The 20,958-nt window shown below is 42.4% G+C and overlaps 1 protein-coding gene across 2 annotated transcripts in view; it reads right to left on the bottom strand.

Annotated features, from left to right (window-relative positions):
• Positions 1–20,958, bottom strand: part of spns2 (SPNS lysolipid transporter 2, sphingosine-1-phosphate) — a 72,973-nt gene that overhangs the window by 32,259 nt on the left and 19,756 nt on the right. For both annotated transcript variants that reach the window (XM_085797288.1, XM_085797287.1), the window contains exons 2-3: positions 19,439–19,504; positions 514–650 (exon numbers count right to left, since the gene is read on the bottom strand). In XM_085797288.1, coding sequence (XP_085653414.1) covers positions 514–650; positions 19,439–19,504 — 203 coding nt within the window. The remainder of the gene's footprint in view (positions 1–513; positions 651–19,438; positions 19,505–20,958) is intronic.

The following is a 20,958-nucleotide window of genomic DNA, read 5'->3' as shown; positions in this document are numbered from 1 at the left end:
TTTTACAGTAATGTGATGGCCCCCCCCATATCTTCACCCCCTAAGAATAATGTTATTGTTTAATGCCGTCCAGCACACAGAGGCTTTTAGAGATATAAAATCTAAATCCACTTGTCTTAGGGGGGCAGGGAAACAACAGCCTTATCTTCGACAGCACTGACTGAGGCACGGGCCATCATTAGTTGATATTAGCCACTAAGAGAGAGAGAGAAAGAGAGGGAAAGAGGGAGGAAAAGAGGGAGGGAGAGAGGTATAAAGAATGTCTACACAGGCTTAGCGGGTGTCTGACTTAACAAGCATGTCATTTCATTTCACTGGCTTTACCATCAAGCATGTCCACATCAAAAAAACAGAGTAATTAGCTTGTCAGTGAAGGCAGCATCAGACGCACAGCAGCCTAATAAAATAACAGTGGCGCTCATCATGTCATGTGTTGTGCAGTTCTGCCGGTCTTTCTATTATATCTAGACTGTGTGTGTGTGTGTGTGTGGCGTCGTTGTGGTTGTACTGTACCTCTCTGCTGATGAAGGAGCTCAACAGAGTTACAATGGACCAGAAGAAAATGCCACAGCTCAGGATGACCTTTCTGTTGAAGCGGTCGCCCAGGTAACCGAAGATGGGGGCTGCTACCATGAAGCTGCAGATGAAGACTGCGGAGAGAGAAAAAAAAGGAGAGGGAGGGAGAGAAAATACAGATATTTATTTATCATTCACGGTCTCATATTTGGACTTTTCGGTACAGTAAATATCCTTGAATTTCACCTGAACTAAATAAAACATCTCAGCCTCCCTGGTTCGTGTGTTCCTAAGCCGAGACCTTGTGCAGATCAACTGTGTGGATAGCACTCAGCCAGAGACTCGGTGAAGGACTGCCAGAGGACACCTCCATTCAACTCCAGCCAATTAGTGTCCCATCATACTTCACCTAGTTGCTACAAGAAACCTGGCAGAGGAACAGCACATACTTGCAATCTCAGTGCCGAGAAAGGTGATGTTTCTGTTACAGGACTCAATTTGTGGCAGGGAAGGTGTGAGGAGGGGTATTGCCCTTTTGCCCTACAATGGAGGGGTACAACAGTATTTCCAATACAGATTAAAGAGACCTAATATGGTCATTTCAACCTATATTTTTATGTCAATAGATAAAAGTCTGCTGAAGGACAGCAACCTGCACTGAGTGATGCTTCATCCTATTAATCAATTTGGTGGTAATGAATGTAAGCTGTACAAATGAGTAACTGTGCATGCATGCAATATACAAAGAAACCCACTGTCTACAAAACATCAATGTTGAATTTTCTGCACTGCTGTGGCCTAAGTGACTACACACAGTAAAGCTGCAGCACATTAAATGTCTATAACACGACTCATGGAGCCTGTTATGGGAGAACGAGCAGAGCTTGGAGCAGATGAATTTATAAAAATGAAAAAAAAATCCATGACGAGCTGTCAGAGGTAGAAAAAAAAATGGAAATGTGGTGTTCAGAGCAGACCGACGCCTGAGCTATTGTGTCACTGGGATTACTTTTACATAAAGTATTTGAAACTTTGTCCATGTCTAACATTGTAACATTATGTACGACAGAAAAATAATAATCCGTCCCTTTAAAAGAGACAGGCAGCAAAATGGGCATCGAATAGGAGGTGGTGAAAATATGTCAGGGCTTAATGCAGTTGTAGCTGGGATTAAACTGACAATTAAATTGATGCAGGGCAATTAATAGCAATGCATCACACACAACGACACTGATTCCTTCCCTCTGTATCCAGGGGAGAGGATTGTGGTGGCTGCGTGGCCATGAATAATTCCACCATCTTAATTTCTTACAGCTGAACTTATGTCCCAGTGAAAGGAGCGCAAGTGCTTTGAAACGTGTTCCTCTAATTGTCCCAGTGCTGACCGGACAGCTCGTAACTATATTCTCAAGGCTTTTAGTCAATATTAATGAGGGGGAGACCAACCCAAACAGCCCTGAATTTTTAATGCTCTCAAACTGAGTTTCATGTCTTTGCAAAAGGAGAAAGGGCAGAGATGTAACTCTCGACAGGGAGCCGGAGAGGCAGGCAGGCTGGAGTGTTTTGACACATCATCAGCATAAACATACAGAGGAGGAAGGGAAGGGAGGAGGAAAAAAAGATGAGAGGCAGAAAGGAGAGGAGGGGTGAGTTATAAAAGACAGAGGCATCAGAGTCCTACAGCTGCTGAGGCCATGCAGCCAACAGGATAAGGGGACAGTAATCAGATTAAAGCACACGTGTAGTTTCAAACATGCAATATCATGGCATAACAAAAGAAAAAAAAAACAACTAAAACATAATCCTATTTTAGGGAAGAGTTACTCAGAAATAGTGTAAAAATAATGATATAAGTGTTGCTGCAGGTGCATGACACAGAATAATACAAACCACAATTATATCAGATGTTTCAAAACCATTGATTTTGATGGTCAGTCGTTATCAAACGCTGTGCTCAGAACTGAGATCTATGTTTGTCAGTGATAACAAGTGGAATATCATTTGGAGATTTTCAAATTAAGAGCAGCCGTTGCAATAAAGCTGCACATAACAGCTATTCTGCACTGTGTGATTACATTGCTTACAAAATCAATAAAAGCTTTTATTCCTCCACGAAGGCAAATACATTTTTTTGTTAGTTTAGTAGAAAAATTCACATCTCTGTGAAATTACATTTTATATATTAATCATTATAAAATCTAAACTACAGATTAAAATTAAATCTCAATTTATCTCTGTTTCCCATCTTTTACTCTATAAAGGACACACCCATGTAGATCTTCTGCTGTGAACTCACTGTGGATTTTTCAGGGCAAAGAAAAATCCCATTTTACAAAGAGATGTTAAAATGTAATTTACAATCTAATTTAAATCTAATTTCCATTTTTATTAACGAATGAATCAGTTACGGTTTGGGGTTTGTAGCGGTGGCTGGAATTACATTGTGGTTTGTTACAGATAATGAGCCTCTCCCACCTCGTCCCCATGCTCTATCCCTCTCTACCTCTGAGTCTCACTGCTCCTCCTCCTCCTCCTCCTCCTCCTCCTCCTCCTCCTAATGTCCCTGTCTGCAGCCTCCATCATGAGCATTTATGTGGCTAAGTGCTGCAGGTTTATTGTGTAATGCTAAATGACTCTGATGACTGTTCTGTGCAGGTCCAGCTCTCTAAAGAGCTCTGCCAAGTCACCCTGCAGCCACAGCTCTGCTGGAGGAGCGAGGGGGGGGGTTGTTCTGCAGTGCATGTTGGTGATAAGATAAAGAGGAGGCCTATACAATCACTCTCCTCCAGCTGGTCAACCTGGGTTTTAAAAGCCATGCAGGCCCCACGGATCATCACTCTCATCGTTTAACACGTGGTCAAAAAAAAAAAAAATATACAGTAGATATCCTCACATCATTAAAGCAGAAGTAAGCGGGATGTTTGTGTTAATATAAGTCTTAAATAGTTATATCTTCCGACGGCAATCACTTACATAGAGTGTTTGGTCCGAAACACGGGTCTGTCAGTCACTCTGCTGTAAGCCGAGGAGAAAACTTTCCTTGTATCCTACAACCTTTTATCCAATGAGGAGAGAGAACGGCATAAAGGGGCGGTCCTCTCTGTGTGTGCAGCCAAGGGATGCGCGTGGATGTGGTGACGTAGGGACGAGGACGGGGACTGCTAACTCCATCTGCTGACAGGAAGTTAGCCAAAAAATGGCCCGATCGCTTACTTCTGCTTTAACATTGGCTTATTTTCAGCCATTATACTGTAGCAGGACCACACACATGATTTTGTAGATAAGCTGCACAATTTTCCTTGTGGTTCATTCACATTTATTTTGTTTTTAAACTTCTTTCTGAGCAAGAGCAAGGAGCCTGGTGTATCAATATATAACAAGAGCCACGTGTTTGGCGTTGAGTTTAACTCCAGTTGAAGCAGCAGAGAAGTACAGACTGTACTCGGGTGAAAGAGATAAAACTCCATGGTGCAAAACTTGGCAGAAAGTAAAATAAAGCAAATGTCCATGTCACTATTTTAGTGTTAATCTCGTGAAAACACACAGACACAGTGTAGTTGCCATCGCCAGAGTGACCCAACGAAACACGTGTGGCGTGGCACAGATAAACATTTTCTCGAGAAGCTTTGAATTCTAATGAAGTAGCGTACGTACTGTAATGTAATGATAAATGACTTAATCATCGGGACATACTGTACGGAAATAAAGTACAGGGGAACATTTGAGGACTGCTGGTGTAAGAATAAGCAGGGGATACGTTTCCACAGAATCAGGGTGTGTTAGTTTCAACACCGCTTCGCATTCTTTTCTAATCAGTCGGCCATGACAGCTCCGCCAGGCCCTAAAGATCTGACTCTAGAGATGTTGTCTAGTTATGTTTGACCTGATTTCTGAGTACTTGAGATGTGCATACCGTATCCTCAACAATGTAACACAATGCACGACTGTTAAACTGATAAAACATGTCACATCATGTCACGTAAATAACAAGATATAATATAGAGGATGATATGAGGAGAGATCTGGATCTTCTCATTCTGCAAAAACCAACAGGAGTCAGTTTGATGTAATTAATCAAATGTTACATACTCAATTAACTACAAGACTATGCACATACAGTAAAACCCATGTTGTCACTGTGCTATTGGATGCTGACTGATATCTCAACTACAATTTATGGATGCTGCACCTCTGCTCCCAGGAAATGCCCTGTCACTTTAAACCCTGACAAAAAAAAAAAAAAGCATCTCTCTGTTCTCCTGTCAGTCCTGCAGAATCTACAAAGCCCCGAATGAAGACATCTGTCATACTTTGAGCAAAAGCTTTCCTCCTTTCTAGTATCACTCAGTTTGAGAGATCTGGGATGTTTCCGTTAAAAATAAACCAAACTTGATCCAAGAGACAACATCATATTCTGGTACGTGTCCACCAGTTTGTTTAGTGCCGAACACTGAATCTTCTGTCTGCTTCAAACTTAGAGAGAGAGAATGGACTTATTGACAAGAAAATAAATGTGCTGCTCAGTCTATTTCAAGACATTGTTGGAAGAACAAACAAACCACGGCTAAGAATAAGTCTTCACAGATGCAAGGTCACACCCAAAACTCTCAATAGGTCTCAATAGGAAAAACTAATTTATTCATGACTTATTGTGTAACTTTTTGTGCAGGGAATGTGAGTTTCTGTGGTCTGGAATATGTGTTAATGTTATGTTGAACAGGTAACAGAACAGGTGTGATTTACAGTAAACACCTCCTGAATATGAAATTTGCATAAAATGCTGCCGGTTCTCATGACTCACATTCCTGCCTTGACCACTATTGTTTCTTTGTTTATACTTTGTTTATATAGCAGAACACCGCAGGTCCGCGTGTTTTGTCTGATCTCCGCCGTGCCATCAGAGATAAAAAATCCCTGCTGGCAAATCACCAGAGATGGAAATCTTTAATAAAATAAAGCGTATACAATATACGTAACAAACAGGCAGCAGGAAAGGCCCCAGCAGCGAGGAGCTGGTGTCTCTCTGTGGATGTTTGCACTGTGGACCGAAGGAGAGGAAAAGATTTCATAACCTCATTTATAAGACAATGGTCAGCTTTGACTACCTATGGTCAGACTGCAACCAACAGGAACATGCCAGTTCACCTCGGCGGCAAACTTTGCCTTTATTACTGACACTTCTGTTTATACAGCTCTGGAAAAAAATAAAGAGACCACTCCAAAATGTTCTTAATAAATCAGCCTTATCTCTACATGTATGGCAGCCATCGATTCCAGTGTCTATTGAACTGCAACACAAGCACACCTCACTCTACTTAAAAAACACTGCTGCGATTAAAAATTGGGATTATTCCACCAATTTTGATTTCTAAACTCTTCCTAAGTTTAAAAAGTAGTGTTGTGATGTTTTAAAATGAATATGAACTTGTTTTCTTTGCATCATACAGGGTCTGAAAACACCAGAATTCTTTTGTTATTTTGACCTGTTGCCATTTTCTGCAAATAAATGCTCTGAATGACAATATTTTTATTTCCAATTTGGAAGAAATGTTGTCAGTAGGTTATAAAATTAAACAAAAGTGTCCATTTTACTCAAACATATAGCTATGAATAGTAAAATCAGAGGTACTGATCATTTTTGAAGTGGTCTCTTAATTTTTTCCAGAACTGTACATGTATATGTCGACACAGTAATTGAAACACACAGAGCCGAAACGCAAATAAGCATTGCAGTGTTTTGCATACGTGAAACTTAAGCAGACAGACAGGATGTATCACCTGAAAGAATGACTTGTTTCTGTCGATTACAGTATTTACTGTCCGTGTGTATAATTATAATTATGATGGCCCGTAAATGACAATGGTGGTGGTACTGCATTGCGTAGCCGTCCATCTCTGAGGGAAGTGACTCAACCGTAGACTGGAAAACACTTCAACAGACCCAACAACAGTATCTGCTCTGCCTGACATCCTGTCTTTATCATGAGGCTTATGTAACATTATTCTCCTCTTTTATCCTCACAAACACGGATTCCTTTCTTTTAAAATCATTGTTTATCTTCTTCCGAGGCCGCGAGTAACTGTCAGTTCTACACCAGCGAACAAACCTCTTGCAGTTAATTAATAGCAAGGACACTGGCGACTAAATTAGTGTGTGTACGCTGACCGAGAGCTGTGCAGTGAATACGGAGGCGTTTCATTGTAACTTCGCCGCCGAGTTGCCTTGAACCATTAAGGTCATTTATTAACGTTGTCTCATCTGACTGCAGGGGCCGGTCTAGTAGAAGTGTTTTTTTGTATTTTGAACCCTCTTCAGAGCAGATATGGTGCAGATGAATTAATCATTATTCCGTCTTATCTATTTCATTCTCTCTCTCACACACACACACACACACAGTCTCTTGAACTCTGTGTACTTCTGACAGAATACGTAACAGCAGCCCGGACTGAACTCAAACTTCTTTCACAATGAATCCTAAAACCCGTCTTATAAGTTTAAGCACCTCAGGTATCTGCTTTGATGCCGTCTTCTTTAAATTCCAAAATAAGACGCTGTGCATGTTTCTCATAGCCTCTAAACGAGCAAATCAATTAGTCAAGAAGTCTTAGGACATTCCACGAGAAGACAATGGATGGATGCGTGACAAGCACAGTAGCAGGTATGATGGTGGGAAGCTGAGGCTCTATATGTGCGTGAGCCTACAACATAAAAGATTATAATGTGTCACCTACATGTTGATGACCTGGTACATTGTTGTTAGTCAGCAGCATTGTTGTGTAACACGCACACATGCCAGGCAGAAATGCATATAGCTCACATGTATTTGAAATAGTCCTACTGTGAAGTTCTTGACTTTTAACTAATAAAGGTTTTTCAATTAACAGTAAGCTATTAATTTTACATTTATAAACGCCTGGTAAAGGTCAGTGAGCCCTAATGTGATCATTTATCTTCATTTATTAGCTACTGTATCATCACCATGGTCATTTATTATCGCTCATCATTCGTGAAGCCTTATGAAGTACAGTATGTACTGATGATACTGTAATAAACGGTCGATTGGTTCAAGTAATTATACTGAACACTTCAGTTGGGATGATCTGACGATGTAAAATTCAACATCAACTGAACTCAAAAATGGAAAACAATTGAGCAAAGGCACACACACACACACACACACAAACAGATACACACACACACACACACACGCTCTTCTCCTTCACATGCCACACAGATGGAGACTAGAAACACCGGAAATCCAGCCCTTGCTTTGATTGGCCAGCGAAACAATACCCATTGGGATGACTCACCCCCTGTGATTCAATGCCACAGTGAATAATAGAGCATCAGGAGGGAGATGCAGACACGTATGTTGAAAGTGTGTATGCCTGCATGTGTGTGTGTGTGTGTGTGTGTGTTTGATTGATATTCACTGAGCCTCTATGGATACATTTCCCTATGAAACACGAGTTTCCCCTGAAGAGAGCACCTGTGAGGCTCAGCATCCGGCTGTGGGATACCAATCGCTCAGCAGCACATTTCAACCCTTTTTATATATATATTTCTTTTCTTACAGAGAAAAGACAGACTTCTGTGGGATAATCACATTTCTCGATGGTGAATAGACAGTGATTTAAATTGGAAAAAGTGGAATTGAAGGCGCTGAGAGGCACAAAAATAGAGTAGGACTATAGGACATAATCCCCATGCACCCAATGGTACTGTAGATGTGCAGAGAAACTATTCAGCTGCTTTCAAGTGCTCCCTTTAAGCTTCCACCTCTGAGATCAGAGTTTTGAAGTGAGTAGTTTGTCATCCACTGAAGTGCTGCCTCTAGTTGGAAATCATCATCAGAAAAAGCAAGCAATCATTTTTTATTTAATGTTAGAAATCAAAAGACAGGGGTAAACTGAGGAGAAACCCGTTCGGGGAGCTCCTCAGGTTATTCAAAATGAAAACGTCCGACGGTTACGTGTCGTTTATATGAGATGCAAACCATAGAAAGTACATTGTTCTTGTTCTCTCAAACCACTGAAAGTCAGATCGCATCAGTTCAGATCTCTGGAAAGGCCTATGTTCATGTTCTTCTTAGGTTTGTGACGGGGAGGGGGGTATTTCCCACCGGAGCTGAAGGCCCCATTATCCTCGCAGCTGTGAAACCTGACAGTCCGACCGAGGGGAGGACGTCAGCCCGAGGAATTTCACTGTCCGTCAGCTGCATGCGAGAGAGGGACGGAATTAGAGGAATAGGAGAAGCGGCAGCGCAGCCTCAGCTCAGTGCAGGTCTGAACACGTCTGAAGGCTGGGCGTTGTCATTTGTAGAGTCATTTACAGCACTTTGACCTGTTCACTGTGGACAAGGTGTCTAGGTGTTAATGCGCATCGCACTGTAAACACACTGCACCCACTACACGTCCATAAATACAACGTCCATCTCCAGTGACTCTCCTCCACCTTTGTGCTTCTGCCGCTATCTGCTCGCTGCAACCAGAGGAGTTTGTGTCAAAACTAAGACTCATCACCTAAAAATTAACTTGTTTTTAGATTAAGGAAGAAAAACTTAGTCCATTATCAGATTTTTCGACTTATTTCAAGTGAACATATGCTTGAAAGGAGTAAAAAGTGTCTAAAAACAAGCTACTTTTGATATGATGTATGTAGTATAATGAGATTTGTTTTGACTAGAAATGACATTTTGACTAGAAATAAGACAAATATTCTTGGTAAGATATTTGAGTTTTTGCAGCGTAGCAGTAAAAACAGCTTCATAACTCCTGTATTGTTTCAGTCCTAAAGTCTGGATAGTAGATCTCTTCTGCTTTTGATAATATTACACATCCGACATATTGGCAATTGCAGACAATACACAGAATTACTGTGCTCAACCATTCAGTCTGACAATTGAGAGCCGAAGTGGAAGCAGGAAGTAACAGTCGCCATGGGACCTCAATTCGGAAAATAATCTCCATGGAAGTGAACGGGAGTCAAAATTTTCTTTTGTGATCCGATTGAATCGTGCCATGAGAAAAAATTATGACCTCTACCTGTTTAAAACATTGCGTTTCATGCCGAAAAATCAGCAGTTTGTTGTAAAACTATTGTAAAATAAAATTCAGAAGAATCCGTAACCAGAAAGACTACAGGTCGCGTCACACACCAAATGCCGTAGAGCGGTCTTCACACAAAATACTACATTCTTCCGTTGCCGTTTTACGATAAACTGCTGATTTTTTGGCATGAAACGTGATGTTTTAAGTAGGTTAAGGTCACATTTTTTTCTCATGACACAATTCAATCGGATCACGAAATAAAATTTTGACTCCCGTTCACTTACATGGCGACGTTACTTCCTGCTTCCGCTTTGGCTCTCTATATGTGAGATTTTGCCGCTGCGATTCTTTGCGTGCCATTCCTGTGTCACCGTGATGAGGCCTGACCAGAATGATGACATGGCCTGTCATTTAAATATCATCTTGAGGTTAGGAGGGCACTTGGCATTGTTGTGGGAATACAACAGGTAACCAAACCCTGCATACCAATGTCAATGATGTCATCACACTTCTGAATATATGAGGTACTGTGACCATATGTGACCCTTCCCTGAAAAGGAATACCTTAAGATGTCTGTTACATAAAAGACACGTGATCAAAAAGACGCCTAATTAATCGACCTTCTCCTTGAGTGACACGTGTTGTTGGCGCAGATAAAAATTTTAGCTCTTTCTTAACACGATGAATCTTTCACAATAAAAGAAATTCAGGCGGTTCTTCCCGAGATGTCTCCACAGGAGGCACAGGTGGTTCGAGCCGATTTTTTAACTTTCATGCACACGCTGGAATGCACCTGAAACTTTCCATTGAGACATGTGGAGCAAGGCTTCCCGAGAAATAGCAGGTAGATAAATTCTCATTGTTTCCAGGAAGACACGGTGAAACAGTGTGAAAAACTCTTTTACGAGGCGTGTCTGCTGCACACTGAGTTCTCTGCAAGGTTATGATTTGATGTTGTACTGTAGCGTGGAAACAGCATCGCAAATTTACAATGATAGTAATAAAGAGGCTGTAATGTTAGTGGCAATTACGCCTTTTGAATTGCGGCTGTGGAGACTTCCGCTCCGCAGCATGTGTGAGTTTAACAGAACGCAGCCCGGAGGTTGCATAGCACTTGTCCCTTGTGTATTATATTTAACACAACACACACTAAATCTACTGCTGTTTACTGGAGGTCTGGGCCTCATAAAGAGTTGGTGTGCGTGCATCCATATGGAGCAGAGCGAGATACACCAGGGTCTGTCTGCTCGGTGCGAACAAGAGAAAATCAATATTCATTAGAACAAAGGCTGGAGAAGATGTTACATATTTTATTATCTTGATCTTGCTACTGCTGACTGAAAAAACAAACTACAGAAACACAGAAGGGGGGAAAAGACACCATCTTTCCTTCTCTCATCACTAACCAATGCACTCACTCACTCACTCGCAGTGTGTTGTGTTGTGGTGTAGCATGTGTGCACTGTGCAGTACCGGTGGGCGTGGCAGCTTTGTATCCGACTCTCTAATGATTAATGAGACTGCCTGTGGAGGGTGCGACACATAACTTTTGTTTGAGTCGGACACTAAAGGCTCAGCCCAGTGCGTTTCACTGAAACCGAGACGTTCTCACGTACTACATACATCGCATTTCTGCTGGATTCCCCTTCATGTGGCGCCTCAAACATTTCTGCATTCCTCACATTTCTGATCACCGCTAATTCTCGAAGAAGAAACCCATCCATCCCGCTCAGGACTCCACCAGTGTTGGATTACCACCAGCGCAATTGGCTGCTGTTTGATAAATGCCACATGCGGCCTGGGAAATACCCATGCGGCGCTCTCCGTCTTGACTGTTTCTGTCAAACTCAGCGGCTAATTCCTGCAGAAGCTGCCACCGAGCACAGGCCTAATGCCAACTTAACAGTAAACCTCTTTCATTTTACCCCCCAATCATTCTGCTTCTCTGAGAGCTGATAGCTTGTGTCGCTGCAGCTACAGTAGATACCTGCTCGAGATGTGAGATCTGCAGCTGGGGAGAATTACACCGCTACGAATACCAGCCTGGCGGAGAGGAATGCCCCCAAAAACATCATCTTTTTAACATTACCAGCACATACCATAAGCAAACACATATGTTAAGAATAAAGAGAGGCACTTTTAGGCTTTTTTTTTTTCCTTCTTCTGTACATTCATTCGTGTGCACATTGCACTCCAGGCTGCAGAATTAATAAAAACATGAAGTTATGGCGACATGAGCTGAGATCCAGTAGCAGAAGGCGAGGAGTTTTTCTTTTCTACCATTTTCCCACAGTAACTAAGATGCCAATTAAATGACAAGCTCCAGCTGAAACCTTGTCTGTGTTTGTTTTCTTGCATGCTACCCTTGTTATTGGGATTAAATGGTGTATGACAACATACACACAGTACATGCACATACCCCATTACCTATACACATACACATTGACTAAATGAGCACGCTGCAGCCCATATCTTTGACCTTGGCTCTCTGCTGCTGCTGCTGCTGTGTGTGTATGAATCGAGCTTGTGTTTGACTCGACCGGCTGTGGAGTGTGTGTATGTTCCTTATTGATTTGTCGATGTCACGCCGAACAGAAAGAGTTGAGCAGCCTCCCCGTGGCGCCAAGTCATTGATCAGGGTTCAGTCTGTGTTTCGGAGAAGTTGAGGAGGAAAAAATACGACTTCCCTCTCTCCGACACTCCCTAAAACGGCCTATTTTTAAATCGCTATCATAACACCCCACTCCTTCCTTTGTGCGCTTTCCGTGGTACTTCAAAAAATAAGGAGTGACCAGATATCTCATAGGACATTCAAATGAAAAAGGGCTTGACAGCATGCTTGTTTAATTGACTGTGAATGTCCAGATTGGATTGGCAGTCACTCAGTCGGTCAGCGCAGCAGCACTTATTGGTTCGCTGACAGGAAGTGACAGAGAAGGAAGTAAAAAAGTAGGGTGCCAATCATCGGCCAACAGCTGCCCTCCTCCGAGACGTGGCCTATAAAAAAAAGCAGCACACACACACACACACACACACACACACACACATATACGCGCACATGGTGTGATGTTGATGCATCATCAGGTCATCGTTCTATTCTCGTCACAGCAGGAGGAGGAGAGCCGGCTGCTGCTGCTGCTGCTGCTGCTGAACGCCATCGCAATGTAATTATTTGGCCTAAAGGAATCAATAGTGGAGAGAGAAGATTAAACCTCGGTGCCATGCATGACCACAGGGAGGGAGTCACAGGTGGCCCGTTCTTCTCCCTCCGTTTCCCTTCATGTCCCCGACTCCACTAAACTCCTATGAGGTGCCAGTGGGAGTGACAACAAGACTACAACAGCTGCTGCTGATAGAGAGAGAGAGAGAGAGTGTCGGCCAGGCCAGGGAGGGACGTACCGAGGGAAAACCAATGACGGCCAGAGACAAAATAGCAGCAGCTGTGAGTGGCCAAAACAGCTGATCAAGCACTGTTAACTTAACTTCAGACTGTGTAAAAGGAAATCAGAGAGGCCTTCATTCAACAGTAGGAATGTTTGATTTACACTGACCATAAAGCTGCACACTTAGCTGCACCTAGGGCTTTCGACTAATCGGATCATACGTAAATTGAATGTAAAACATACAGTTTATCGCACCAGCATGCAGCTGCTCTTATATAACCATCATTAGCTTTCAGCTTGAAATGTTTAAGGTATGTGCTAACTAAAAATAAAGGCAATTAGCTACACTGCAAAAACTCAAAATCTTTCCAAGAATATTTGTCTTATTTCTTGCCAAAATGTCTCATTTCTAGTCAAAACTAATCTCTTTCCACTTAAACTAAGACTCATCACCTAAAAATTTACTTGTTTTTAGATAATTTTCACTTGAAATAAGTACAAAAATCTGTCAGTGAAAGCCAGTTTTTTGTGCTTGTTATAAGGAAGAAAAACTTGTTCCACTAGGCCTATCAGATTTTTCTACTTGTTTCATGTGAAAATTATCTAAAAACAAGTACATTTTTAGGTGATGAGTCTTATTTTAAGTATAATGAGATTTGTTTTGACTAGAAATTACATTTTGACTAGAATTAAGACAAATAGCCTATTCTTGGTAAGATATAGACCTATGAGTTTTTGCAAGATGATAGTTCATTAAACCTAATGAAATATGCAAGTTAGCTCTCTGTTTACGCTAATGTTAGCATCACGGCTGACCCCGATTACCACTACTGTGTATGTCAAGGCAGTGGAAGGTGCCACACCAGTTTTGAAACAAAGTAAAAAAAAACAAAAAAAAACGACCCGTCGACTATTGAATTAGTCGTAGACGACTTTAATAGTTGACATAATTGCGACTAGTTGACTAATCGTGGCAGCCCTAGCTACACCTCAGATCCAGTAGGCTAAATAACAGGTTCCAGACAGCCGCAGCTCAACACAACAGCACAGGATAAACCCTCTGTGGCCAAAAAAAAACAAAAAAACGGACTTATGCTAACACGTTGCTGACTTCTTGCGGTCGGTCGGGGGTTTAAAGCTGTTTTGTGTGCATTACAGTATAAGCCTGATGTGTTAGCGGAGCTCAAACCGTAGCGCACACAGCACCTGTGGCCTCATTTTCTTCGCAGCTCACATACTGGCTGAATGGCAGACTGACACCATGTTAAGACTGGTGCAATGTCAGTCAGTGTGTGTGTGTGTGTGTGTGTGTGTGTGTGTGTGCCGGTGTCGTGTTTCAGGCAAGGCAAGGTGGGCAGCCACACACAGAACAGGGCACAGACAGTCTGCGAGCTGTTTTGAGCGCCGGCTCCTTATTAAGCCGCCACCGCCCCCCCCCCCTCTGTACATCCAGCCTGCTGCATGACCCCAATAACTCAGCTTCCCTGCTAAACCAGTGCAGGGTAATAATAATTACTATGCCTGCTTCCAGTAGCCTACTATATGGGAGATAATTCAACTCATTATGATTTTTTTTTTCTTCCTTTTTTTTAGGATTTGCCTCACAGCGCTTCAGTACAATAACCTCAGCATGTTAACAGGAGGTGAAAGACGTCTCTCAGATTTCTCAGTCAGGTCAACAAAAGAGACTCAAAACTCCCCTCAACCAAAGGTAATACCATCCAGGTGAACCCCCTCCTCTCCTCCATTAACCTTTCCCTGCCCCCCCTCCCCTTCCCCTCCTATACCCCTCCATACCCCCGGGACTGGTCCTGTTCCCACACTGCAAAATTTTTCCAAGAATATTTGTCTTACTTCTTGTCAAAATGTCTCATTTCTAGTCAAAACTAATCTCTTTCCACTTAAAATAAGACTCATCACCTAAAAATTAACTTGTTTTTAGATAATTTTCACTTGTTCCAAACAAAATTTCACTCGAAATAAGTAGAAAAATCTGCCAGTGAAAGCAATAAGGAAGAAAAACTTGCTCCACTATCAGATTTTTCTACTTATTTCAAGTGAAAATATGCTTGAAAGGAGTAAAAAGTGTCTAAAAACAAGCTACTTTTTATATGATGAGTCTTATTTTAAGTATAATGAGATTTGTTTTGACTAGAAATTACATTTTGACTAGAAATAAGACAAATATTCTTGGTAAGGATATTTGAGTTTTTGCAGTGCAGCTGTGTGTGAGTGTCACTCACTGCAGATAACCGCTGCCCACGGGCCATTATCGGTGTCCTGCTGCTCTGACAGGTCTGCTGAGCACAGGTGAGAGACCATCTCCACTTGCTGCTGATGGACGGAGTCGAAGGACGGACAGCTCCAGGCTTTTAATGGCATGCCTTTAGCCCCCACCTGACTGACAGCTATGAACATCCCATCCTCTTTCACAGGCAGCTGAGACCTCGGCTCCCCAGGCAGTAATGATGATGACACACGTGCACGCACACACACACATGCACATGCACAATAGAAATGAGCACATACCTCATGTCAATTTAAGTTGTGTAAGCTGCTTTTTTTAAATAGTCAGTGTGTTACCAAATAACTGAAATAAGTGCATGGTGCGGCGGAGGCTGAGCTCACCACAGGGTATTTTCCATAATGTGTTGTCCTTCAACACGTAAACACTGGTTTACATCACAGCTCAACACTTCAATCTTACCAAGTTATTCAGTGTCCAACCGACAGTACTGTATCTTTCTTTTCTTTCTGCCAATTCAGTGATATTATTCTACTTTTTCTTCAAGACATTAGTGTTAAAGAAAATACAATACTTGCACCTGATTCTGATTTAAAGCAGAACTGTCCACAGTTAAAAGTCAAAGATAGACGAAAGACACACAAAGGCTAGACATTACATTTTTTGCGCATTGAAACAATCAAAATGCAAACACTGCAGCAGGTCTACAGGGCCCCCTGTGCTCAATCCGGATAGTATTTCCCAAAAAGCAAACAGCTTGTCAGTATCATGCAGATATGGGAAATTTTTCATTGCAGTAGTTCAGTAGATCAAGAGCCAAAGAAAAGGGCTGAAACTTTTCTAATCTTCTCCAAAACTGCAGCCGCCAGATCTGGGTTCATCATAATGTGAACGACTCAGACTCAGTGTTTGTTCTAAAAGACTTGGATCCTGCAGTGTGTGGTCAGTGTTTTTTTTTTGAAAGTGTGAGGGTGACCTGGCAGCAGAGAAGGAGAGAAAAAAAGAGAGAGAGAGAAAGCCTCAGCACACACAACGCCCACTGCTTATAAAACACCTACGTGGGCAGTTTGCATTCCCAGGTGCACAAAAGCTGCCAGGCCAGAGGGAGCGAGAGGCCGGAGAGCGAAGGCAGAGCAGAGCCGTTCTGGCCTGCAGGTGCTCACAGAGGCCGGGATTGTTCCCTCTGGAGATGGAAGCAGGGGGTAACTCACTGTAAACATACACACTGACGCACACACCACACCACACACACACTGACACTCTCCCTTCCAGCCACCCGGATTACATCAACCTCCTAACCTCCAACCAGAGATGGACAGAGTATACGGTAATCGACCCCAGTACTTGAGTAAGAGTACAAATACTACTGGTCAAAATTGACTCCGTTACAAGTAAAAGTAGCTCAGTCGACATGTTACTCGAGTAAGAGTAAAAAAGTACTTGTTTTTAAAGGTACTTAAGTATCCAAAAGTACATGCCTTTAAAATTTAATTTAAGTAAAAGTAAGAGTAAGAGTAAATTTCTTATTTTTCACATCATGAATTACTATATTTTTTTCTAAATGAATTTAAGGACCTTTTAACTCTTGTTTCTGAGAATTAACTCACTGATGATGTGCTTGCTTTTAGGGGTTGGGGTTTCCTTCTTTGACAAACACAGCTTGTGTCCAATAGTATTTTAGAAAAAAAAAGAAAAAAAAAGGGCAGACCTGAAAGTAACAAGTACTTTTCAGCCTTCCTAGAAATTGAAAATTAAAAATATTTGTCTTGGAAATGTATTCAAGTAAGAGTAATAAATACCAAAAAAATCTAATACTCAAGTAAATTTACTCCATTACTGTCCTGTCCACCACTGCTAACCACCCTGATTACATCATCAACCTCCTAACCTCCTCTTCACATCTCGGCTCCCCGTCTGCGCCCACCCGCTCTCACACCTCGGGGCCGGGACGCGCAGCATTCCCCAGCATTCCTCAGGCCGGTGCGAGGAGGGAAGAGGTCACCTGGGGATCAGGGGCCGAGCGGAGTCTGAACCACGACAAGCCGAGACAGGCCAGACAGACCAGACAGACCAAGCCAAACACAAAGAGACCCTCGCTGCTTTTAGCCCCGGTCTCTGCTGGGGACGGTGCAGAGGGCAAATCAGCTACACAAGCAACTCCAATAACACACAGTGTGTTGTGTGTGTTGTGTGTGCCAGAGCGGCTGTGTGCATAACCTAAATAATGATCCAGAACAAACAGAATTAAAAGTCAAACACCCTTCACACAGCTTCCTGTTTCTTATTTAGATTTCATCCTAACCAGACATCAACTGGAAGTGTTGGTGTTTAAAACAAACACATGAGACGCTGTGCTCATAATGCACTTTATTCCACCTCACTCACTTTAGCAAAACATTACCAGTTTGTAAAAGCAGCACATGAAGAGGGTCAATGTGAATTCAAAAAGGTAGCACTAAACCAACAACCAAAAAAAAGAAAAATATGTAAAGACAAAGGAGTTGCTGATGTAAAACATAGATTCTTCATACCAGCGAAACTGGGTGGAAATGAGATTTGGAAGCGATGAAATAGCTCATTCACTGGAAAGCCAACAGAAATTACAACACTGATGTCTTTTTTCCTGGTAGATATTTTTGTCGTCAACGCGCCATTCAGCTCTCAACTCAGAGTCAGACTCTGAGAACATCAAGTGATGGAGGAAACACTGGGCTGTATTCTTTCACCCTCAAACTCAACCCTGCCTGCCTGGCCCCTCAATGGCACTTTGTGTGTGCAGTGCACGTTTGTACTGTAGGTGTTTGAATGAGTTTTGAGGGCACACGGAGACAAGACTGGGTCCTGTCTTCCAGTGAGAGGGGGCTTTGCATGGTATCTATCTCCTTAAAAGGTGAATTCATTTGGGGTCCAGAGTAAAAGCAGGAAACCCCGCCCAGACGCTCCGGGTGAAACACACATCCAGGCTCTCGGCACCAGCAGCACCGCCCGGCTCCTGACTTTGTTTTGCTTTCAATTGACCTGACCTGCCACCACCACCACCGCTGCCACCGCTGCTGCTGCTACTGGCTGTTTGAATATGCTGCTCCCAAAACATCCTCATTTAGGCAAGGCAATTTTATTTGTATAGCCCGTTTTTACAAACAGTTTGTCTCAAAGGGCTTTACATGGCATCATAGCAACATCCTCTGCCCTTAGACTCTCACATCCACTGAGGAAAAACTCCATGGAAAACCCTTTTAACAGGGAAAAATTGGAGAAACCTCAGGGTGAGCAACAGAGGAGGGATCCCTCACCCAGGACGGGCAGACGTGCAATAGATGTTGTTACAGACAAGAAAACAGTTTATAGTTTATGACACAGAATGTGGGAAACAAAGAAATGTTGGAAAAAGCAGGGTGGTTGTGTGCACATCCAATGCCTATTTTAGGCAAGGTGCCGGACAGTCAGGATAATTGCAAGACCACATCGGTCGAAACATTGTAAGCAAGTAGGCCAACCAATAAATGGGAGCTTAAATCAGTGTGCGGATATTCCCTTTTTTCTTTGCAAACATGGAAATGTTAACATTTAGTCATATTTCGTCCTGTGATAATTTCATGTTAAGTAAATGTAATTTACACACATACAGTAGACAATTTGAGCTCAAATTTGTTGGCGGTTTTCTCTCTTTTCCAACCAGCGGCCACAACTGCAAATAAATTCTTGCAAAAAATACTGAAGCGGTGCCTGTGTCTTGTCGTTTCAACAGAGCACTGTGGAATCAGCTTTAAACTCACTCATGATGGACAGTTGTAAGAAGGGAAGCAGAAATAGAAAGCTGTCGTCTTTAGATCACCACAACTGTACTTCTCAGACCTAACTGATGCTGACTGAGGCAACATCTCTGCAGGAAACTTCACACATTTACATGCAAAAAGGCTCCTTTTGTAGACTTTTTTGCGTTTTCCCCTGAGAAAACATTAAGTGGTTTCTATTTAAATCCTATGATTAATGCACCTCAACACATATTAGATGTATAAATAAATAATTAGTGCCTTAATTATGCAAATTAAATTACTAATGTGTGCATCATTTCCATTTATATACTGGTTCATCAATTTCTCAAAAAATGTTTACATGTCAGGGTTTTTAACAACACCGACATTTCCGTGGAACACGATCATTACCATCACCACGCGGGAATGTGTTTAGCTGTTGAGAAAACATTTTTTTCTTGTGTCATTATGGGATTAAGGGACTTACCTGTCGACAACAAGCCGATCCTACTGTCTGATACGTTATAGTGCCGCTGGATGTCGAGCACGACACCTGTAAAGAAGGAGGAGAGGGGAAAACATGAGTGTGGTTTCAATGCGTCATAAACACTATAATCACAGGTATTGAAACAGTCAGCTGTCTTTGACTTATTGCTTGTTTAATTCTGGCTTTATATGGTATTCTGTTGTAGCTTGTGATTATGGCTGGATATGATGTATAGACAGTGCTCAAGGGCTCATTCACTTAACGTCCCTGAGGAGCAATAAAACAGCTCTGATAAGTGCTCTCTTGGCCGCCGTACAGCGCTAAACTTTAGTAAACGGCTGCAAAGATTTCACTGCAGGGTCTTGTGCTGTATAAGAACAATTTCTATTGTAAACGACACTCTTTGCTAAACACATTTTCCAATATTGGTCTCCCACTGGCTCGTGTAAACAGCTCCGGCGACTGGAGTTGATTTTTAGTTTTACCAGATGACACTGCAAACGGCCCTGTGAAGTGGCTCCCAGCAGCCTCACAGACATACAACAAGAAACCACAGGGGCTCTGATCCGTCTTACTGTACCCCTGGGAGGAAATGCACATGCTGTGCATGCCTGTAATGCCTTAATGAAGTGCATGGCACCTGGTGTGTGGCCAGAGGCAGGACAGGGGACACACATGAACAGCTGAATATGTGGTCAACAAAGCATTAGGACTTGTGTTCAGTGTTCCTAGAGTGTAAAGCAAGATCAAGACATCTCATAAACGTTTTAACACATCTTTAACATCAGAAGATCAAGATCAGATGAAGAAAAAGACCAGAGAGTGACTTAGTGATAAATAAGCCTCTTTAAGGCTACATATAGTTTAAAGCAGCAGTAAACAAGAAGCAACACATCTCATCAAATCTGCTCCTCCTGAGACCACCAGCTTAGAAAAATTTCAAAGACTTATTTTCTGATTCAGAAGAAATAAAAAAATAGTGCATTTCGGTCCTCGGGATCCAGGCCGTCTAGATGCAACGTGATGAGCTCGGCGCTGTCTGACTCTCTGAAACAGGCAGGCTGGTCCTTGGGAATTGCAACATAGCTCATGAAAATGGAACAGCAGCATGACTAACATTTTAAAAAGCTGGCTGCCTCTGATCTGTCTGGCCCTTCTCTCTCTCTCTCTCCTCTGAGCCCTGCACACCAGTATAACCATGCACAGCCTGACCTCCAGACTAGTGCACCTCTGTAACTCGCAGAGATAACTCATGCATAATGCTCTTCTTGTCATCTCGGGAGGGTGATGAGGAGGAAGATCACAGCCACGCAGGGAAATAACACAGCCACTTCAACTTAATAGAAGTTGCTGATTCTGCCCATTCTTGGCCGTGGCAACGCTTGTCTATTTGTCAACAGAGAGCCGCTGCTGCGTGCTTCAAAGGCGAGTTCAGGTTGTGTGACAGGGAGGAGAGGCAGAGGTCAGATTCTTGTCATCTGAGTCAAACCACCTGCTCTCATTCTTACACTACAGGCAGC

The sequence above is a fragment of the Trachurus japonicus genome, chromosome 14 (assembly GCF_045865225.1).
Source record: "Trachurus japonicus isolate A0001 chromosome 14, Traja_1.0".
Lineage (NCBI taxonomy): Eukaryota > Metazoa > Chordata > Actinopteri > Carangiformes > Carangidae > Trachurus > Trachurus japonicus.
This window is presented reverse-complemented; position numbering and strand designations above follow the sequence as displayed.